This window comes from Rissa tridactyla, chromosome 2 (assembly GCF_028500815.1).
Source record: "Rissa tridactyla isolate bRisTri1 chromosome 2, bRisTri1.patW.cur.20221130, whole genome shotgun sequence".
Classification (NCBI taxonomy): Eukaryota; Metazoa; Chordata; class Aves; order Charadriiformes; family Laridae; genus Rissa; species Rissa tridactyla.
The window spans coordinates 129,169,260-129,190,527 of record NC_071467.1 but is presented as its reverse complement, the minus strand read 5'-3'; the positions used below and the strand labels follow the sequence as shown (position 1 = coordinate 129,190,527).

The following is a 21,268-nucleotide window of genomic DNA, read 5'->3' as shown; positions in this document are numbered from 1 at the left end:
TGAACAGCGTTCCTGTAAATTTGCTTTATTGCATCTTTCAATAGACCAAAACACTTTTTCTTAGCTAACGTGAAGAAATTCCAGTATCATCACCACAGCAGCACCAACTCAAGACTTCTGGAAATCATTGTGGCTGGTGCACAAACACAATAAGCAATGGCCCATTATAACCACTAGTGCAGTTTTAAATATCTTTATTTAAATAGACAAAATAAATATTTGATATAGCTAACCAAAGTACCACAGCTTTTTTTTTTTTTTTGAAGCACAGATATCGAAGTAACATGAGTGCCACCTTCTGGTTTAGGCATGAAAACACTTTGGGCTGTGCATATTGCATTCAAAACTTCTAACTGAAGGGTGCAGGTTTTTTTCTTTTTTTTTTTCTTTTCTGTTTTTTTAAGAATTAGAATGTTTATCTTCAACATTCACAGAACGTTGTAAGAACAAAAATAGTTAAATGCAAGAATTCAGTAAGACTTGCTTATCTTTAGTGCCTGGAGAAAAACAACTAAATAAATGCTGCATGAGTATTTTTCCCCAAATTTAACTTCACAGATGTCAAATCCTACTAAAACACACGAATGACCATAATTTTAAATAAATACTTAAATGCAGAGGCTTCTAATACAAGACGTAGTCTTGGAATCAATGTACTTTGAAGTATATTCTACCAATTCTTTTCTACCCTAAAAAATTCCTTTTTATTAATTGAAATGTGTGCATCTCCTATCCAGGAAACGACAGAAACCAACAAAGGAAGACTGAGAAATTCAGCAAATGTACTACTGCAAATGGCACAAAGAACTGCAGCCCATTTTATATTTGCTGCAACAGTCAAATCACAAAATTGTTGAGAAAATATGGGTAAACTACAATCCACTTTGAGTTCAAGTCCATTTGCACATTACTAGCTGTGCAGTGGTAAAAAAAGTTGGACTCCTTTTGTTTCATTTCACACAACACCCACAAAAGTACATCATTATTATGTCAGAGAGTCATTCGATAACAGCTACCAAAGGTGTTCCAGAGCAACTGCAATTCAAGAAACCAATTTGCCACAAATCAAGTGTTGCACCCACTGCACATATAAATACAACTGCAGCCTCTTTGTACTTACAGTAGTAAAAACAATTTACCAACAGCATTGGTTCTGGGTCTCTTAGTTTTCCCCTGTATTAAACGTGGGCTGGAAGTATGTGAGCCCACATCCTGGGTGATACCACACTGGATCAAAGCTGTAATTCTGTATGGCATCATGTCATACAGACTTCTCAATTTTGTCTCTCAACATTTCAGCTCCCCATGTCATTTCACACTGATACATGCCCACATGTCACCCACTTTTCTCCATAGGCTAAGAAGCCACTGCTAGATAAACGTTTTAATTTCACAACTCCGCATATTTCTTCTGTATATTGACTTCCTGTCAGTTGGGATCATACTCCTCAAATACATACGGCAACTTATGTAATTTTTAAAATGTATAACCCTTTTGAACAAAACCCATTCATGTGTTGATGTCCCAGCAAATTCTCATTCAAATTATGAAGACAGTCGGTTATTGCACCTGTATCTCACAGTAGCGAGCACTTCCAGGAAGAGGACCATGTCTCTTTCCACAGTTGCCATGCCCTTACTTTCTTATTCTAAAGCAGCAACGGTTCAGGATGCATTCATCAGCATTTAATCAACTCCTTGTTTGTCAAAGGTTCTGCAACGACTTCATCACGCATGAACTGTTCCTAAAGACAGCAAACAGAATTTTAGTTGATTTTCATTATTTTTGGTCTCCTCTCCCTCAAAAAAAACAGCAGATAAACATTTTGTTTTCTAGCCTGGGTATAGGTGGTATGAAACTGTCTCCCAAAACATGAAAACCATAACATAGCTACTCGGTAAGAAAAAACATTAGGCTAGCTGATAGGGCTGCTAGAGTCATAGACAGACCCTGCCACCACTGATGTTTTGCCAGTGTTCAACCCCACACTTACACAAGCAGGCATTTTTTAAACCCCAAACACGGCAGAAGGAGACCAGAAAACCAAGAGATGACGCATGAGCCGCAGTCACAAACAGCAGAGCCACGAGCTCACCCAACTCTATCCCACCTTTACCACGGCCTTTTAAAAGCTGCCACCGCGCCTTCCTCAGGGGGCGGCGCGGCAAACCGGGCCGCCGACGGGGCACGCAGGCCGCCGCCTCCCCGCACCCACCTGGTCGTAAATGACGCGCAGGATAAGGGAGCAGCTAGGGCAGGTGGCCACGTCCTCGCCGTTCTCCAGGTCCTCCTGCAACAGTCCCCAGGAAGGAGACAGTTACCGACCCACCGCCTCTCCGACCCACACACACAGACACCCCGCGGCCGGCGGAGGCGTGGCCGCGGCCTAGCACTACTTCCACCCTCCATCTCCCTCCCTCCCTCCCTCCCCGCCCGCCGTTACCCGCGTGATGAGGAAGCGGTCCCCGCAGGGGCACGGGTAGCTGTAGGTCTCGGTCTCTTCATCGTACTCGAAGTCCTCGATCTCCACCTCATCGTGGAACACCGACATGGCGCCCCGGGGAGGGGGGGGGAGGAAGAGACCGGAGGAGGCGGAAGGGACGCAGGAGCGGACGCCCTCTATCACGTGACGAGGGCGGGGCGAGAGGGGGGTCACGTGACGTGGCAGCGGGTAGGGGGTTGTTGCTGCGGTAGGGCGCGCGACCCGGGGGTCTGTTGGGAGGGAAGCGAGGGGGAGAGCGTGGGGCGGGGGGACCCTCCCTAGTTTGTCCTCTCATGCTGGCGGGAAGTAGTTTGGCGGCCTCGGCCCACCCTCGGCGGCCGGTACCCTCCGCTACTCGGCCTTGAGGGTTATTCCCCGCCCCGGCCTCCTGCCCGCCTCGCAGGCGGCGCGGCAATCCCGAGCGGCTGAGGGGGACACGGAAGGGTACTGCCGCCACCTTGTCCTTCCCCGCCTCCATGGGCCGAGGCGGGAGGGCGGCCCTCCAGCCTTTCGTGCCGCCCTCCAGCCTTTCGTGCCGCCCCGCTTCAGCCAAGGGCAGGCTTCTCCCGTTCCCCCCCCCGTCCTTGGGCCCCTTAATGCTAGTTGAAAGGGGGAAAGCTTTTTTGGGTGATGATTTTTACAGGAGGGACAGTTTGGTTAGAAGGATATGTATCTCTTACCGATCTGGGCACTTGCTTTTGGTAAAAGATGTCTTATCCTGCTTGCTTCAGTGTCCTTGCTTGCCCCTCAACACTCTCTTGCATTAACTTATCTAGTAGGTTGCTCTTAGGTGTGGTAGGAGTTGACTAAAAGTAACTCTCTCCCTTCAGATACTGATGTAGGACTGAGGAAAAGAAGAGATGCGGTCGTAGATCTCAAGTGATATTAACCCAGGGCCAGAGGGTAAGGAGAACGAATGAATTGCTTGATTATAATTCTAAGTGAGAAGGAGTCATATACAAAAGAAACACTCATTTCTGTCTGCAGAGCAAAGGAAGATGGGGAGTATTTGGAATGGCTGTTTCTGTAAGGGCTTGGGTAAGAAGAGAAGGAAAAATAAAGGGAGAACATCCCACCAGACAGGAGCTTGGGAGGCTGAAGCACTGCGCTTCTTGGAGGGCAAGGAGTTGCCAAAGAGCTGGATGAGCCAAGAAAGTTGCCGAGATGGCAGATGGGGGAGAGGCTGTTCGCATTTTGTAAAAGCATGACTCAGACTTTCATATGGTAGAGGAGAACGAGGGCTCATTAAAAGAGATTTTGGAATTTATTAGTTACAGTGTAAAAATTGCAGTTGATTTTTATTGTGCTTTTTCAGGATTGGAAAGTGATTGATGATAGTGTAAATGGAACAAGTATCTTGAACTACTGTTCAACAGTTGTTTTTAATTTAGGGTAGAGTCTCAGTCTTAAAATAGTCTGTATCAATAGAATCTTTCAGCTCTGACTTCAAAGTTGTAGCTTGTACAATAAAATAAGCCTGACATTTATTTTGTTTTCAGTATTATGTATTGATACTGAACTTTTGTTTGTTTTGTTTTTGTTTTACATTTTCATGTGTAGAACTGAACACGTTTGCTTTCTAAATTGGTAGCAGTGAAAATGAGAATAAGGCTGGTTTTAAGTGCCTGTCAACATAAGCAGCAGAATTAAACTAAATATAAATAAACGATCCAGAATCTTTGTAGTGGATTTTAAAGTTAGGCTACCTAATTTACCAGCAGATGTCGCTGTGTTTACTAGCAATTAATTACGGAAAGGGTTTTGAGGATGTGAGGTGATTAAAAAAAACTATGAAAAAAGAATAATTAAATCTTTATTCTCAGTCTTTGGCCTCTGAAGCAGAGCGCTGGATTTTATGTGGTTCATTGTGATGATTTAATTAGTCACAGCTATTGGCATAAACAGCTTACATAAGGATGTCTACTTTCAAACATCCTTCATTTTTACTTTGAATTAGTTAATGTGGTAGAGTGAAAAGCTTGAAAACATGAATCAAAAAGCATCTGAAAGCCTAAAGAAGTAGATGTAGATGGATATAATCAAGATCTGCTATCTAAAAGGCTCCAGATCATAAAATGATCTCATGAATTTGAGTTGCTTAATGATTTGTAAGCACTCAGGGTTTGCAGACTGAACATGCTGATATAGAGGAGCGTGACTTCTTCATTAGATGTGTACTTTGTCTTGCTAAAATAATTTAAGAATGTTAATACTTTTGTTACCGGTAGTTTGTCCACATTTGCATGGAGAAAATGCTGAAGTATTTTGTTTAAATATGGTACTCTGTAGATGCTATGGCAAAAAAAAGTTTAAGTAATTTTGCTCACTGGTGGTAGATGAATTTTAAATAATTCCACTTTGAAAAGTTGCAAGCTGCTGTGAAATTAAATGCTGAAAAGCTATTAAAAATTATGGACAGTTAAAATCTACAGGAAGTATTTTTTGTGCGTGAAAGTGGGCATTTTGAGTAGTTACAGTAAATGTATTCCATTTCCGAGCAGCCTAATTTATGAAAGCTCTGCCTCCCGTTTGTACAAGATTACAAACAGGGCAAATTACTAAGTGACCAGCCAACACAGCTGTCAGTGAAAGCCTAGAGAGTATAGGCCTGATTAGTTAAACAAGCTGGATCATTGCCATTTCAAAGGATTCAAAATGAAAAACAAAAACATTTTGAAAATAAATTACATGCTTTTAAAGAATGCAGGAAAAGAGATTTAAATGGAAGTAAAAGATTAAGAATGCTTTAAAGAAGTAATGGACTGCATCATAGAAATAATATGATAATTGGATAGGTGATGATAATATGATAGGGAATTATGCTAATCCATTTTAGGAAAAACAAAGGCAGATTTACGAGCAATGAGAAATATCTCTTCACTTACTATGAGCCTGTTCCTACACTTTGTAAGTGAAGGATATTTGTGACTTATTTTGAATATTGTACATGTCAGTTTATCTTTCTCTGTCATAGCTCCGTTTGAGCGTGCAGTTTTGAAGCTTCACACCATGTTTCCACTGTAGCTTGTGTCTGCTACTTCCTTAACTCTTTAGAGATGTAGGTATTGTGTAGAATATATGGAAGTATGAGGGATTTACATGTTTTTAAATAAACCTGTAAACAAAGTTTTATTTAGTGTTTATAAAATTTTCCAACTAGAATGCTTTCTTTATCAATAGAAAGGGAATGCATATTCAGTGTTTGTCTGATCTTCTTCCAAATAAAATTGTTGTTTAAGCATTGAGAATCAGAGATATGTTGGCTGCAAGGGACTTCTGAGGGTCACCTAGTCAAAGCTCCTGCTTGGAGCGTGACGGTTGCCAGCACTGGACTAGGCCAGCCCCAGGTGCAGACCTTTGTACTTCTTTAAGTTCATGAGGTTTCTGTTTTCCAGTCCTGCAGTGTCTCAGTGTTCCTTTGAAGTGAGGCCACATCACTCAGCATGTCAACCATCCCTCTAATTTAGCATGGTACATTCTGTCTCTTCACCCAACTTAGTGATAAAGTTACTGAACAGTACCAGCCCTGATAACAACCCCAGAATACTCTTACTGTTGTTAGCCAGCAACTGAAGCGACTTGAAGCCATCAAGCCTTCAATTCACTCTGCCTGCCCAGCCAGTTTTCAACCACTCCAACAGTCCATCTGGCCGCAGCTTCCTAAGGAGTATGCTATGAGAGATGGTGTGAAAAGCCACAGGGAAGTCAAGGTATATTCATAGAATCATAGATTGTATCCACTGCTGTCCCCTTAGCTGCGTGATCAGGCATTTCCTCACAGTCAGTGTTCAAATTTGTCAAACATAATTTGCCCTTGGTAAATCTGTGTTGAATCTCCCTGATTACTTTCTTAGCTTTCACACAGCCAAGGGGACAAGCTCTGAGCATTTTTCCAGAGATTGAGGTGGTGCTGACTGGACATAGGAACTGCTTCTTGCCTCTCTTAAAAATGACCATGCGTTAGCCTTTTTCTTGTTAATTGACGACTTTCTCTGAGAACTGTGTTTCGTAGGTAATAGATAAACAGTTGCCTCGCAAACGTGTTAGCCATGCCTCTTAGCAACCTTGAGTGTAACCTGTCTGGCTCTGTGCATTTGAATACATCCAGCTTCTCTAAGCAGTTGCTGGCCCTACTTCTACTTATGCCTCTCCTTCCTCGATGCTGCTGGTACCAGCAGAGGTCTGGGTGCAGGCTTTGCCTGTGAAGACTGAGGGAAAACGTTGAGTACTTCAGTCTTTTCCGTATCATCTGTGACTAGGTTGTCTTTCCCGTCAATCAATGGCTGCACATTTTCACTTCTTTATGATACTTTCGTACTTTTAAAATTCCTTATTGTTACCCTGTATGTCTATTGCTAGTTTTAGCTCCAGCTGAGCTTTGGCCTTTCTGATTTAATGGAAATACAGGGTGAAAATAAGGCATGTCAAACAGTGGGTATTTTATTTAACAAATATTTATATGGATTTTTCAGGAGCTGGTGATTCTGAAGACAGCCTAGTCATCATGGCTCATGCTACTATTCATGTGGGGTTTACTGTTCCTCATTTACTGAGAGGTGCTAGCAGGATTTTTCCCACTCATTCAGCATTGGTGGTGTTGAGGCACTCTGCTTTTTGTTACTGCACAGTGAACGGGTATGTTATCCACATACAAAACCTTTTTTTTTTTAAAAAAAAAAAAAGTCATAGTAACACCGTCAAAATGAAGCCGAGAAATTATTACAGACCTATAAATACTTATTTAACTCCCAAATATATATTTGTATTTAATTCTTGTTTGGACTTATGTCATCTGTTGTCTGGATTGCTCTGGTAAATTGTTACGTTAATAGAAATTCCTATCTAGCATAGCTGTCAAAATGACAATTATCTTTGTTTGGTTTTTGTTGCAGCACAATAAAATCAAAAAGGAAAATGGATCATCTAGACAGGACAGCAAATAATTTTCGCCAAGAGGTTAGTGTTCTGTTCTTTAGGATGTAAGTAATTTTTTTTTGGTGTGAAGAAACTGGATAATGGTATTTGATTCTTAGGCTTCATTTTGTCTTCTACTGGACTCTGTTTTACTACTTTTCTCCTCATTTTTCATTTTGATATTGTAAAGCGAGTGTATTTTGTGGTCAATGGGTGAAATGTAATGAGTTATAAAAATTGTCAGTGACATGTAATGCTGCGTAATTTATGTTGAACAAGAAATTAAACAGAATTCTGGTCAAGTATGGATTATGATAAGTAATGAAAGCACACTGAAACCCATCATCTCTACACAGGCTTCTCAGATTTTTATGGATTTCTACAATTCTGGTTCAAATTTGAGATTAAAAAAATGCGGCAAATGTCCTTTTATAGGTGGTAAGATTAAAAAGTGTAGACATTTTGAAGGGAGACATGACAGTTGCAAAAAGGATCTTACTTTGTATCTATTTTAATTCAGAAGTACAAGGAAGATAGAGCATTACTCTCTGTCAAAATCCAGAAATGCTAATTCTGAATCTCAGTTTTGTGCAGCAAGCATTCTTTTTCATTATGCTCAGAGGTGAACATACTCTTGTACTTCATATAGGTATTTCCTTTCTGTAATTAGCTAAAGTAGATGTTTTAAAATTTTTAAATACTGGAAGAATATGACTTCAGGTCTCAAAAACGTTTCACCAGTGAAACAATTCTGCATTTTTCTTAGACTTTTCAGCAGAAGTATGGCGCTTTTTTGGCTGAAAAAAATCTCGTCTTTAATTCCCAGGAACTGGGAAACAGTGCCCAGTCTTTCTCCATTTTTAGTTAGCTTCTCTCAGTGTTAAGGAGTAGTCATTTGTGACAGGCCAGTCCTGTGTGTGTCACAAAGCAGGACAAACTCTGTGTTCTCAAATGCCCTAACAGTTATTAATGTGCATGTATGTACGTCATTAAGTCTTCTGCTACATTTTTCCCTTACTGTGGGTATAGTTGAGAATAAGTCACAGGCCTAGATTAGCCTTGCTCATGGACATATGGCTTCTCAGGTGGATCCAGTTTATGCCAAATTAACTCAGTACATGGACAGAATGAGTATGGAGATGGCTACGGACAGATGCACATTCTTGTTTACTTCTGACATGAAAAAAATGCTTGCACTTGAGTTTTGCAACCATGTGTTTTTTATCTTGGATATTTCTGATTGCTTGGCTGGATTACTTTTTCAGCTCAACATAAATGCTGGGTAGCTGGAAAATATGTGGAAAATGGATACTTATGAGGTTTTGGAAGCTCTGAGGTGGTGCAGGGAACCGTGTAAGGTTTGAGAAAGAAGTTGTATGGGATAGGTGAAAGAGCAGGGCTCAGTTCTGGTACTGCAAATTCTCTGCATATCAGAGGATTATGCTGTTTCTTTTTTAATGCTTGATTTATTCTTTGTTACTTTATTTCTGACTGCCTTAAAATCAGTTTATTTTAAATCCTCTGCTTGGTTTTAAATTCCATATAATCAGCAGTTGGCTTCCCTCAGTCTGTATTGCCTTATTTGGCCACTTCAGTCCTGTAGAAAGATGAAAGAATCGTAGGTCTGTGTTACATTAGCGTGCATGCTACACAATATTGCCTGTTGAAGAGTGGTAATGGGGAGGACCAGGGCAAGAAAAAGTGCCTAACACTTTCTTGAAATACAACAGCAAAGTCTGGAGTCCTCTGTCCTCCTCCCTCTCACTGCAGCCTTGCTCTGGGTCTGTTGGATATTCTTGTGATGGTCCAAAATACTGGTTGAACATATTTGATCACCCTGATTCAAATTCAATTTTTGCAATAACTTCATAAGAATTAAATTGCCAGTGCTCTGTCAGATGTATCAACCAAAGAACAAATTAGAGAGTGTACTGAAGAGTAAAGAAGGGAATGAAGAAGATCCAAACTTAATGTCCATTTCCTGCGCTTAAGGTTTCTCTATCAGAACAACCATTTAAATCGTGTATCTGACATTTCTCTCATTAACTTAGAGTGATTGCTTTCCCCTTTTAATACTGTCTGCTAAAGTGGAAAAGAAATGTATGCTACTTTATTTTAAATTGGCAAATGTCCTGCTGTTTAATGGGACAGTGGATGTGTTCAGATGTTGGTTTATGAATAAATTAATTTCCTGCCATGTGTTTTAAATTAGAGCATAGTTGCTTAAAGTTTAAATAGTTCTTTAATCTGTTTGATGTTACACAAATGAGAAACGGTAGAGTTGTGGTGGTATTATTAGTATTTCCTAGTGTGGTAAATGACATCTGAATTTTTTAACGGAGTGAGATCTGCATATTGGCCTATGTAGGAAATATTTAGGGCATTACTCTCTGTGTAGAGGAAAAAGGCTAATAATTATAACTCAAAAATAGTTGAGGAGGAAGGGCAGGGAGGGGAAGGGAAGAAAATCCACATTGCATCCACAGTGGGCATCAGAGTTTAAGTGGGGAGCTCCTCCCCGATGGTTCTGTTACAAAATCTGCTTTTCATTTAGAAAAGCATTATTTTTCATAATTTATTTTTTTAAAACTCTTTAAAAGTGGTATCAGCTATGGCTCTTACATCCCCTCCCATCTGGTTGCCAAACAAAAACTCTTCTGTTAACTTGCAATGAATGGTTGTGTCACTGTTTCCCCATGTTCATAGATCACATATGTGGTCAAATGGGTATGCGTCTAAAAGCAGTAACACAAGGCTCGTTGGTTTTCTTTCATTAATGCGTTACACATTAATGCATAACCTTTCAGTAGTGCATTTAATTACTTAAGTAAAACTAGATACAGATCCAGAATTCTCCCTGGGACTTCAGTTGCAGCTGATATTTTATGAGTTTTCTTTGTCAGTCTTTATATCAGAGATCTTTTACTTTGTTGCTGGAAAGATACAGGAGCGTTTGCCTTGTATAGATGTCAAAAGAATCTAGAAAGTGGTAACTAGCAATCGCTTCTTTTTATCGTTATGTTCTCTTCAACTGAAATAAAATAAGTTTGTATATAATCTTGGAATAAACCTGACAAAAGTGCCACACGTGGTGGACTGTAAGTAGAAAACCATTTCTCCATTCAGTGACTGTGTAAGTGAATCCATTTTTATTTCTCTACCCCAGTGAAAAAATATTGGTGCTTTAGGTAATGAAATGCCACAGGTAACACGCAAAGCGGTAGGTGTCTCATACACAGATTCTTGAGTACTTTTGCTGCAAATGATATCTACGTAACACAATGGTGTATTTTCCTTTTGTTAGGTAATTTCACAAGCAAAAGTGTGTGGAATCACCAATGAATCGAAGACAGTCAAAAGACTTCGTTTGGCTATCGCAAATAAAGATTTTACTTTCAAAGCAGGACAGTGGTAAGATCTTCCAATATTTGTGGGGGAAATTACCAACAAAATATTAAAAGGCCTGTGATACTTGAGCTCTGGAAAAAAACATTAATTTATATAATGTGATGTTTTATTATTGAGTGCTCCGTGAAATAGCTGACATTTCACATAATTTTATGCTAAAATTAGTTTTAAAAGGGCAAAAATCAATATTCTTTAAATGTTCAGTTTGATTGTTTCAGTATTTTCCTCTGGTTTATGTATATTACATTGTTTCTTCAAGAATACTTTGAAGTAGGCTGCACTTTAGTCTGCAAGCTGTCTTTACTGTCTTTATTTACTAGTTATCTTCACAGTGGAGCCGAGACTGATGCTGATTTGCAAGTTACTTAGTTTTGGTTTATAATTAAGTCAGAATTGCCTGGTAACTTTAATTTCTTCCGCTAGAAGTTTCCATGCTGAAAATCAAGCCTGTTAGGTCAGATTAATATATGAATATAGATACTCAAACTTGAAAATAAAAAAACTTGAATTATTAAGCCTTTGAAATAATCAGCTGTTTGTTTAATCAACCTTACAGCTTTTTTTTTCCCAGGGAAATAGTGGATTTTCATGGTTGTTTTCCTTCCTTGTTAAAAATACTCTCCACTCAATCACTTTTTTTTTTCCTCTTAAAAATTAATTTAAAGCTCTGAGCATTTCCTTTTGGCGTTGGTCATTTAAATGTTCTTAAACTTTTTATTGGCTTAGGCCATCTGAAAGCGGTTTTGCTGGAATCAAAGTATAGCTGCTAGGGTATTAACAGCGTATGTTACTCATGTAGTGTTAATATGCTGGCTTTTAAATTTAGAACCAGAACACAAGATGTTGATTGCAATAATTTGTTTGTGGAGTAATTTGCTGCAGTTTTTGCACATGTGCAGTGACTCATATTAAATTCTTGCTTGCCAGTACTTGGAAAGTGCATTTACCCTCCAAAAATGTTTTAGAAATTATGATGCTGAAAACTGAAAGCTTTAATTATAATTACTCTTTTTCATTTTTTTCTTCCTTGAAAGTATTCTAATGCTATTGTAAGGGATACAGCAACTTTTCTATACTTGTAGCTATGAACTGTGGTTGCATTTTTTGATGAGTAGTACAAAACACCAGTCAACGATTTCCTGCGTAGAAAAGGCTAATTTGTTAGAATTTGCTTTAGGAAGACATTACAGCCAAAGATTGTCACTAAAACACATATATTTTTTTGAAAGTGTTCTAATTATCAAGTTTTTCAGAAGTAAAAGTGAATTTGTTTTGCAAGCACAAAAAAACCTTACTTCAAGTAATATTGAACTGTTACCTGTTTTGATTTACTAAAACATGCATTGAGGTATATGCATGTTATAAATACTTTGACGAAGTAGCTTTATGGTTTTAATATTTCTGATCTCTTCCTCCAGCAATTGCCAATGGTTCTTCTTTTCTTAAAGATTTGGCTTAGGTAGCCTTTAAAAGGAGGGAAATGAAAAACCACCATAAGATCTCCGTTTTATATCTTTTTGCGCCTCTCTCTGTTGTGGATTTAAATAGGGCTGGTTTTTTTCCCTTTTTTTCCTTGTACAACTACTCTTTTCCCTTAAGCTGTCACAGGCAGCATTTCTTCAGGAGTCCTCTTATCCTTCCTACACACAGCTAAGATGAGACAAGCCATCAGAAATGCAAGCTGGTCCACTGTAATATAGTATACTGTGCACTGAAATCTTTCATAATTATGTAACGGGAAAAGAAATAGTAATGTAGAAAGAAACATATGCCTACATTAGTACTTTAGGAAGGTAAAAACTATGTTTAGTTTAGATTTTACAGCAATGTTTAGTTTTGTATGTTCCCCCCCGAGTCACAAATAATGTTTCCCTTATATGTCAATCAGAACATTTTTACTTGAATGCAAATTGTTACCTTACAGCATAAATGTAACATTTTATCTTTTTTTTGTTGTTATTAATGTAAGCAGTAAGATTATTTTCCACAAGAGGGTGGTAAAGAGCTTTAGTAGCATCTTGCGGTGTTCTTTTATACAGTAAATGCTGCAATACAAGAGTTGTCCTTTCTAATCTCTTAGATCCTTACCTCCAGGAAGGCTGAGCCCCATGGTCAGTGGGGCTGCAGAAGCTGAGGACAGCAAAATAAGCCTTCTCAACTGGTTTTGGTTGTTGACCTTTCATTTGCAGTCAGATACCTCTATACGTGATCAAATTTATTAGCATAAAGTTAAAAATTATATCACTATAGTATTGTATATATCACACTTTGTGCATTTTTTGAGAGAAAAATGGGATATTTTTCTTTGAAGGGTGAAGTTTTGTGGGGAGAAAGCAGGCAAGATTTTTTTCTTTAAAAAGTAGTGAACTATTCAAAGTGCTTCTCTCCTCCCTCAAGAATTTGTGATCTCCATGAAGAATACAGCCTTGCTGTTTGAAGAAAATATCTGTGCAGTGGAAGCCAGGCTGTATTTCTTGTTGTATTCTCATTTAACTAACACTGAGCCAGCCTAACTCAGGCTTGAATTGAATAATGATTTTCTAGTACTTGGCACTGCTTACCAGCGCGGTTCTTCCCTAAGTGGAGCAGCACAATTAGTTTTAAACCTTTGTTTTCTTTTGAAATACAGGGATTTTGTTATGTGCTGTAGAAAATTAAAGTATTTTAAGATTTATGCAACACCGAGGAGTTTAAATGTTAGATCATAAACTGACTCCTAACTTTTTCTGATACTGTTTGGAATATCAAAGCCTTACTTTTACAAAAATGAATTATAGCTCATGTGTAATAATGGCTTGCCTTCCATACTCTCTAATTGCTGGTGTTGCAAAAGCTTAGACATATGTTGCCTTCCAATCTGTAGAAGCTCATGCATGGTTTACTTTTAACTTTAAAAAATATTGTAGTAATTTATTCCAGTTCAATTTTCTATCAACTAGAAAAAGATACCTGCCACCAGGGGGCACTGCAGTTCAATAGGTAAAGCAATTCTGCTTCTAGTAACTGGTTTTTCATATAAGAATTTTTTTTACAGACTGTGGTTTTACTTCACATATTTCCCAAGAAATATCTTCTCAAGAAACGAAAGTGTCTAATCAAAAGTAATTTCCCTAAAATTATTTTTCCAATCTTCTTATGTTTCAAAATTGAAGAGCCCATCAAAGGGACTGAAAAAAGTGAGATTGAAGCCACTCTGTCAGACCATATTGTATTTTTGTTATAATATGCAAATAATTTACTTAAACACTTAGAATTCTAGTCTGTTGTGAGATGTGGTATCTAATGCTAAAAGCAGAACCGTTTAAAAACCTGCTAGTTTAACAAAGGTGATGACATGTTTCTAGATGAAAATAATCTTAAATAAATGGCATTACTCAAGATTAAGTCCTTTTTTGGAAAAGTTACGTTATGGAAATGAAGATGTCTTTGTAAAGGAAGAATAATTAAAACAAAGGCAGACATTTTGGTTTGGTTGTTGTTTTCCATGTTTGGGGTTGTTGGCTTTTCTTTAAACTTTTGTTTCTGGTCTATTTTTAGGGTTGATTTCTTTATTCCTGGAGTATCTGTAGTTGGGGGATTCTCAATATGTTCAAGCCCTGGCCTGTTGGAACGAGAAGGAATATTAGAGCTGGCAGTAAAGTACACTGCTCATCCTCCTGCTCACTGGATTCACACTGAGGTAAATGAGATTACCTGTTGATCGTGAGATTTGGATGTTTATTTTTTTTCTTTTTGGGCTGGGGGGAGAGGGTGGTGTGTTATTTCAGACCACTTTTTTGCTATTGACTGCAAAACTCCTGTTGACTTGTTGAACCGTTTTTAATAAAACATACATCTTAAAACCTTTTATTCAGTAAGGGAATGAAATTGGATGTTCATGCGGGAATATGGTTATTGTGATCTTTGACTCCACTTGTGCTTGGTGGACTTACAGTGATATTGTAGTTAAGGTGTATAAGGGTTTTTACTCCTTTGGAATTCATGAACTGAAAAAAATTGAAAAACCTCTGTTAAAACTTGTGTCCCCGAGAACAGGCTGTGTTACACATTACAAAGTTACATCTGATAAATTGCCATCATGCCTGGCCCTTTCTACAAATACAAACTGGGAATCATTGTCTGATAAATACAAATAGAGATTATTAAGGGGGAGCAAAAGGAGATATTTAGATCACTGTTTCTGAAATAACAAAACAAGAGAATACTTCAGAATGTCTATAGTATTCTTTTAAATATGCAATATTTTTGTAATATTGACACAACCCAAATCTTGATTTTTTTGCTATATTAAAAGTCAAGTCTGACACTTTGGCGTCTGGCAGTGTTTTGTTCATCCGTTTACCCCATTTAATTGTAGTCAGAAGAGTCCTGTTTCTGCTGCTGATCATATTTCATAGATGACCTGTCCTATCAGCTTTAGTTCTTTTCACAACCCCCTGTGATCTCTCCTATTTACTGTTCTCTGCCTGGCATTTGTATTTCTTAAATGTGGCTGCAAGGTTTAGATTGACACAGTCTTTCAGGTTTACAGATACTTCAGTTTTGTTCAGTGGCGAACAGTTGCAGTAAAGATTGATGCAAAGTTATTAGAATTGAGAATATCCAAAGCGGTGCTAATCCTGTAGTTAGCATGTGACCATCCACAGTATTTTAATTGCTGTTATAGCAAGTTATAGCACTGGAACATAAACAAAATAACCTTTTTTGAGATGTGTAGAACTAGTAATGTATGTGCCAGCAGAGCACCTAATACTGAAGAGGATTGTGTGGGTTTTGGTATTGCTCTTTAGAGAATAGGGAGGCCTCACTTCATAATTCCCAGTCTCTGGAGGCTCTTTTAGGATTTTGTTTATAATGACATAAAAGTCAGTTTGCTGTTGCTGAGTTTTCTGGTTGAATTTATAGGACAATCTTTAGTTAGTGGGTAAGCCTAGGTTAAAACTGATGCTGTGGGCTAACCTCCAGGGTATATACGGACTCTTCTAGCTAAACAAAAGCGCATGCTTTTCCTTAGGAAAGAAGGGAAAAAAAAAAAAAAGCAACCTAGAATTTGAAAAGGTTGTATATATGGTGAAAAAACTCTGATACTTAATTTAAATAATTAACTTTTAAATAAAGTTATTTATAACTGAAGTTGATATGTCAGAGTAAAAGATGTGATGACTCATTTATTCACTTTTTTCATAGGTATTTAGAGTTGTTCTTCAATATTATTGTATATAAAATAAAATTCAGGACAGTGTACTTTATAGCTTAGGAAAGTACAGCCTTTTATTTAGAAGAATGTATGTGTAATTGATTGCTTTACTTCTCCAAGCCATTTCAATGCTGTATTTACAAACCAGGCTAAAGGAAAACACTTTCTCACCATATTACTCTAGACTTTATTGGGTTGTTTTAAAAAAACCTGACATTGCCATGGTTAACACACTGAAGTATGTGGGAGACTGCTGGTTAAGAGAGAGTCTTCCCGTGTCCTATGTCCCATCCTGATGAGCTACAGCAGGTTAAGGACGCAGATTGGACCAGAATGAAATTGTTTCAGAGATGCATTAATCCAGGAGTGTTCCAGATTCATGTGGCAGGAGGAGGACATAGAATATGGTATCCTTTGTGGAAATAAACATTTTTGGGGGGAAACAAAGTAAAACATGGTGGGAAAGCCTGGCAGTGTCCATTGAAAAGGGAGAGAGAAGTTAGTTTCAGATAATAAATGCTGGTTGTCTTACACTATAATTGAGAGATAATACTTTATGTAATAATTAAGAAAGGCAAAAAGCTTTTTTTTTAATGGTCAATGCTCACTACTGTAGGAACCTCTGTGGTCTGTGCAGTACCTGTGTCAAAGGGCCTCCTTCCTCCTCCTGGTGGAATTGTTACATATTTAGACCTTTGCTTACTATACAGGTGTCATTAATGAAAATTCTTTTGTTTCAAGCACTGTTTCCTGATATCAAAAATATTTTTTTGGTTGAAGTGTTTTTATTCTGTAAATTATTAACTACTAATTTTTCAGCTTTTCTTGTAGCTTTACTTTTTTTTTCTTCCCTCTTCTCCTTTTTTCCCACCTTCCTTGGCTTCCCTATCCTCTTTATTTTTTAAATGCTGTATGTGATCTGAAGTGAGTTCGGTTTTCTGCTTCTGTTTGTTCTGTGGGCTTACGGTGATGTGGGAGAACTCACCTGACTTCTCTGTGCTGCAGTTTCACCCTTCATACGGGGATGCAGTTTACTAAGAAGATATTGAGCCGAATGTTTTATTTGCTGTAGTTTTAGTTTTCTGTGTATCAGAAAACATGCTTTGGTGAATTTCTGTAAGAAAGGATTTCTTACATACGAACGGAGAGGAAGAGAGAAGGTTTTCCCCTGATTTTTCTTCTTCTGCAACTCTGAAGTTGCAAATGCAGAAGTGGTTCTGCAAAAAATATTCTTGTGGATACTTGCTTCATGTATGCGTGTTTTTTATTTTTTAGGAATGGGGATGGAAAAACCTTTTGCATCTTTGCAAGTCGTTCTGACTTCCTTCTGTGACCTCATAGCAAGGCCTTTTTTGACATGACTGGGTTTGGGTAAACGTGTCATCTCACATGTTAACCTCGGGTTTTCACAACCCCATACTGCTGGTGAAAAACTCTTGCATGAATCATTCCTCTTTCAACTCTTAACAGGAGTGGGAAGGGGAGTCACCACCCTGGCTTATCAGAAGAGTGAAACTTCTGAGACTTGAACTAGATCCCTAGAGACACTGAAACAGATTACTGCAGATAGCTGGAAACTGCGCGTTTATTTTAAAGTACTCCAGTTTTCCTTCACTGGTCAATAAAAATAAAAAATTACAGCCCAGCAAGTCTTGTGACTGTGGTGCGAGAAGAATAATACTTCAACTTTTGCTTTTAGTTTTGAAATGAAATATCTTCTTTTCCATCCTAGTGTACTCTTGACTCAGAAGTGGCTCTGCGAGTGGGAGGTGATTTCTTCTTTGACCCTCAGCCTGGTGACTCCCCTGTAAAACTAGTGCTGATAGCAGGGGGTGTTGGAATTAACCCATTGTTTTCTATGCTGCTGCATATAGCAGATCTTCAGGGATACCAAGAGGGTAAAGGAAATGGATACAAAATGGGAACAGTGAAGCTGTACTACAGTGCAAAAAATACAAGCGAACTCTTATTTAAGGTAAATAAAAAGTTTTTTAAAAAAATAGATCTCAGATATTCAGCTATTAGTGTGTGTATTGTTTTGTTGACAAATTCCAGAGGACCCCTCTGTGTAAGACAATGTACAGAGACAAATGTCCCTTCCTGCCTCAAATCCCACGTGTGTTTTAATTACTTATACCAGTGTACAAATGGAGGATGTTGTTGGGCATAACTGGCCTTATTGATTCACTGATAAGTCAGCCCTAAGTGTCTGCATTTGACTATAATCACATAAGACCATCATAGTATACTAAAGATTATATATACTATAATATATATGTGTATATACACACTAATAGTATGCATAATGCTATATGCTATAGCCACATCATTTTAGTACACGTTGCATTGAAATTTAAAGACTAGCAGAAGCAATTACATCCAAAGGAAATAGTTTCTAAAATAATAGGGGAGCTTTATTGATACTGCATTAGTTGTTATTGGGTACTAGTGTAGGAATAAAGGATTTATAAGCAGTTCTTGTAAAATTGCTTGTAATAGTACTTCATCAACGTTTCCTCAGCTCTTAAAGATGAGGTGTCACACTCGGCAATTAAGGGTCACTGATAACATTTTAGGGTCAAATTAGCATAGCTTCTGTAAAGAATTACAAAGGATAGCACAAAGGATAACTTTGCTGCTTCAAGATGCTATTTAGCTGGATTTTCCTGATTTTGTTAGGACTGAATGTGACCCTCGTTTCCTTGTGATGGCTGGGACACTGGGGATAGGCCTTTTCCTTTAGGTCGCGATTGCTCAGCTGTCTGTTTCATTTTATACACTACCTTAGTAAGCTGCAAAGAACCTGCTGAGCTGTTGAAATTCTCCTTCGTTCAGTTAAAGAGAGACTGTCTCTTGTCCTAGGATACTAGAAAATAGTACTGCGGCGGTTTATGTCACATGTATGATACTTGCCCCTTTCTGTCCGTGTCACTGAATTGCAGAGCAATAGGTCACAAGTAGGCGTTGTGAATGACTGCAGGATTATTTCAGCAGGTTAAGTCCCACCTTAGGCGTGCTTTCTGGCGTGGTCCTAGGACTTCAACTCAACAGGATGTGATTAGTTTCAAAAGTGCTATCAAATTGTACGTGGTTCCCTATAAAGGGGACAGAAGTTGAGAGTCACATGCAGAAGAGCGAAAGCAGGCTGAGGTACTAGTGGAACAGCGTACAGCAGCATCTCTCTGTGCTGCTCTTCATTCCAGCTCTTCTTAGGGAATCAGAAACAGATTTGTCTATTAAGTAGAGTCTGTCTGGGGTTATTTTGTTAAGCTGCCCATGGGCAGACTGCTCAGTGTAGTAATTAGTTAGTAAGCAAACCCATAACACAATGAGCTAATTTACCTATTCACAGAATAGAAAATGTTTTTATTTCAGAATATTTTAGGAAAGAATTTCCAGTGTCCGTTCCAGCAGTGAAAATCCCAAATAGTGCAGAATGTAGACAGTAAAGAAATCTTAGTTTCAGAGCTAACTACAGCATCTGACTGACGGATTTAGTTGGGTTTGTTTTTCGTTGGTTTTTTTTTTTAACTATGATTTGAACTGAAGCCACTGGGGTTTTGGTGGTAACTGTCACAGTTGTGACTCGGGGAACTGAAAAATCACAGAGTTTCTACTCTGGTAAAAATAGCATTAGCATTACGCTGTAGTTGGTTTTACTTGGAGAACACAAGAGAGTGAAAGGTCTAGTCATCTTACCAGAGAAAGCAGACAATACTCAAAAAGTTCCTAGCAAATGGTAAATACCAACCGCAGGGCTTTTTTTTAAATGGAAAACTCATATGGAAGTGGAAGGAGGAAATGTGAGAATTTGCATGGGGAAGAAACTGGGAAAGGACATAACCGGTTCTTAGATCCAAATCTTACAAATTGCAGCCTATGTAAAAAAGGAGAAAACATGGCTGGTAGTGTACTCACATTCCAGCTATGGAAATTCTGTGTACGTGTACAGGTCAGCCCTGCAAAATCAAGCCCATCAAGTTCTCAGCGCTGAAATGCAAAAGTCTCGGTACTTGGTAATAATGACTGGTGTTCTGGGACCGCATGCATACATCTGCTTTGATTTAATGGCTTGTGGTATAAGCAAGTGTGTTTAATGTTACAGAAAAATATTCTTGGTTTGATGAATGCATTTCCTGGAAAGATCACATGTCGTTTCCACGTTACCCAGCAGAGTTCACAGATCTGTAAAGAACTTCAGCCACATGTTACAGGTAAATACACTGGCAACGCACGGAGGCGATTTCTAAAATCTAAGTTTGATTACATCCTAGAGGATGAAGTTTAATATAATTAGTTCTAGTGTATGCATAATTTAGTAGTTTTACATTTAAAGATTCAAAATGAGATGTGAGTTACACCTAAATAATTTCACTGTACGTATTATGCTTTGGAGAAAAATTTTCCCTTTGCAGTTTTTGTTTTCATTTCCAGTAAACCTCCTCTGTTAATTCTAAACTTTAGACTGGTATTTCCCACTGCAAACTTTATTACAGAAGTTATTAAGTATTTACTTTGCTTAAGGTGGGATTGTTGAAGGATAAGCTGACTGCTTGTAAGAAGAGATACTTCATCGTGTTTCTATTTCTGTTGTGTTTGAGATATGTTGGGTTTGGTTTTTTTTTTTTATCTGAATGTGGGATTTTTAGCTGTATGTAAGCCATGCTCCTCTTCAGTGACTAGTATCTCATGCATCCCAACTGGAAATACTGATCTAAATTCCCAGAAGAACAAATGGTTTTGGAAGCCTCAAATCTTGATACCTATTATTCTTAAAACAGGCCTGGCATTTTTGAGAAAGGGGTGCTTGAAATACCTCTAATCAGTCATTCTTTTTTTTTAAATTACTTCATGATTAATATTTCTGTTCTCATTTCCTACTTTTTTCTTTGTCAGAGCGAAGAATATCTGAAAAGGATCTAGAAAAACATGTATCTAAGGATACTTTATGGTACATCTGCGGTCCACCTCCAATGATAGAATCTATATCCAAACTACTGTCCAGCATTGGTGTTCCTAGAAACTGTGTTTTCTTTGAGAAATGGTGGTAGTGACACCCGCTTAACAGAAAAAATATTATTTGTTTCTAGTGTATTTTAATACGCTGAAATGTACAGAAAATGGACTATGAATTATTTGGAAGATTTTACTTTATACATGAAGATGTCCTCAGTCATGATGGTGTTCCTTTAATTTGTAATGCACTTGTAATACAGTGCTGCTGCTTTGGGGGAAAAATGATTTTATATTAAAGACATTAATTGTT

The 21,268-nt window shown here is 38.1% G+C and overlaps 2 protein-coding genes across 20 annotated transcripts in view; one reads left to right on the top strand and one right to left on the bottom strand.

Moving 5' to 3' along the window:
- The window catches only part of DPH3 (diphthamide biosynthesis 3), a 16,190-nt gene extending 13,553 nt beyond the window's left edge, over positions 1-2,637 (bottom strand). Inside the window, exons 1-3 of one of the 4 annotated variants that reach the window (XR_008465033.1) lie at positions 2,445-2,625; positions 2,217-2,291; positions 1,571-1,745 (exon numbers count right to left, since the gene is read on the bottom strand). Coding sequence is in view for 3 of the 4 variants with exons in the window: in XM_054192665.1 (XP_054048640.1) it covers positions 1,680-1,745; positions 2,217-2,291; positions 2,445-2,552 (249 nt within the window). In the remaining variant the exon portion in view is untranslated. Of the gene's footprint in view, positions 1-177; positions 1,746-2,216; positions 2,292-2,444 lie in introns of those variants that run through there. The other 3 variants (XM_054192665.1, XM_054192664.1, XM_054192666.1) reach the window with 3 other exon arrangements.
- Positions 2,607-21,268, top strand: OXNAD1 (oxidoreductase NAD binding domain containing 1). Of its 16 annotated transcripts, none has more exons than XM_054192655.1 (11): positions 2,625-2,711; positions 3,314-3,386; positions 5,879-5,954; positions 6,050-6,193; positions 6,956-7,118; positions 7,376-7,439; positions 10,702-10,808; positions 14,343-14,484; positions 17,735-17,977; positions 20,108-20,216; positions 20,899-21,268. In XM_054192655.1, the coding sequence occupies exons 5-11, from the start codon at positions 6,988-6,990 to the stop codon at positions 21,051-21,053; spliced, it is 951 nt and encodes a 316-aa protein (XP_054048630.1). In that variant the 5' UTR covers positions 2,625-2,711; positions 3,314-3,386; positions 5,879-5,954; positions 6,050-6,193; positions 6,956-6,987; the 3' UTR covers positions 21,054-21,268. The 16 variants fall into 16 exon arrangements, with proteins under 16 accessions (XP_054048635.1, XP_054048632.1, XP_054048627.1 ...); XM_054192650.1 differs by having other exon boundaries at positions 6,046-6,193; XM_054192662.1 differs by having other exon boundaries at positions 5,879-6,193; positions 17,735-17,771; positions 17,880-17,977.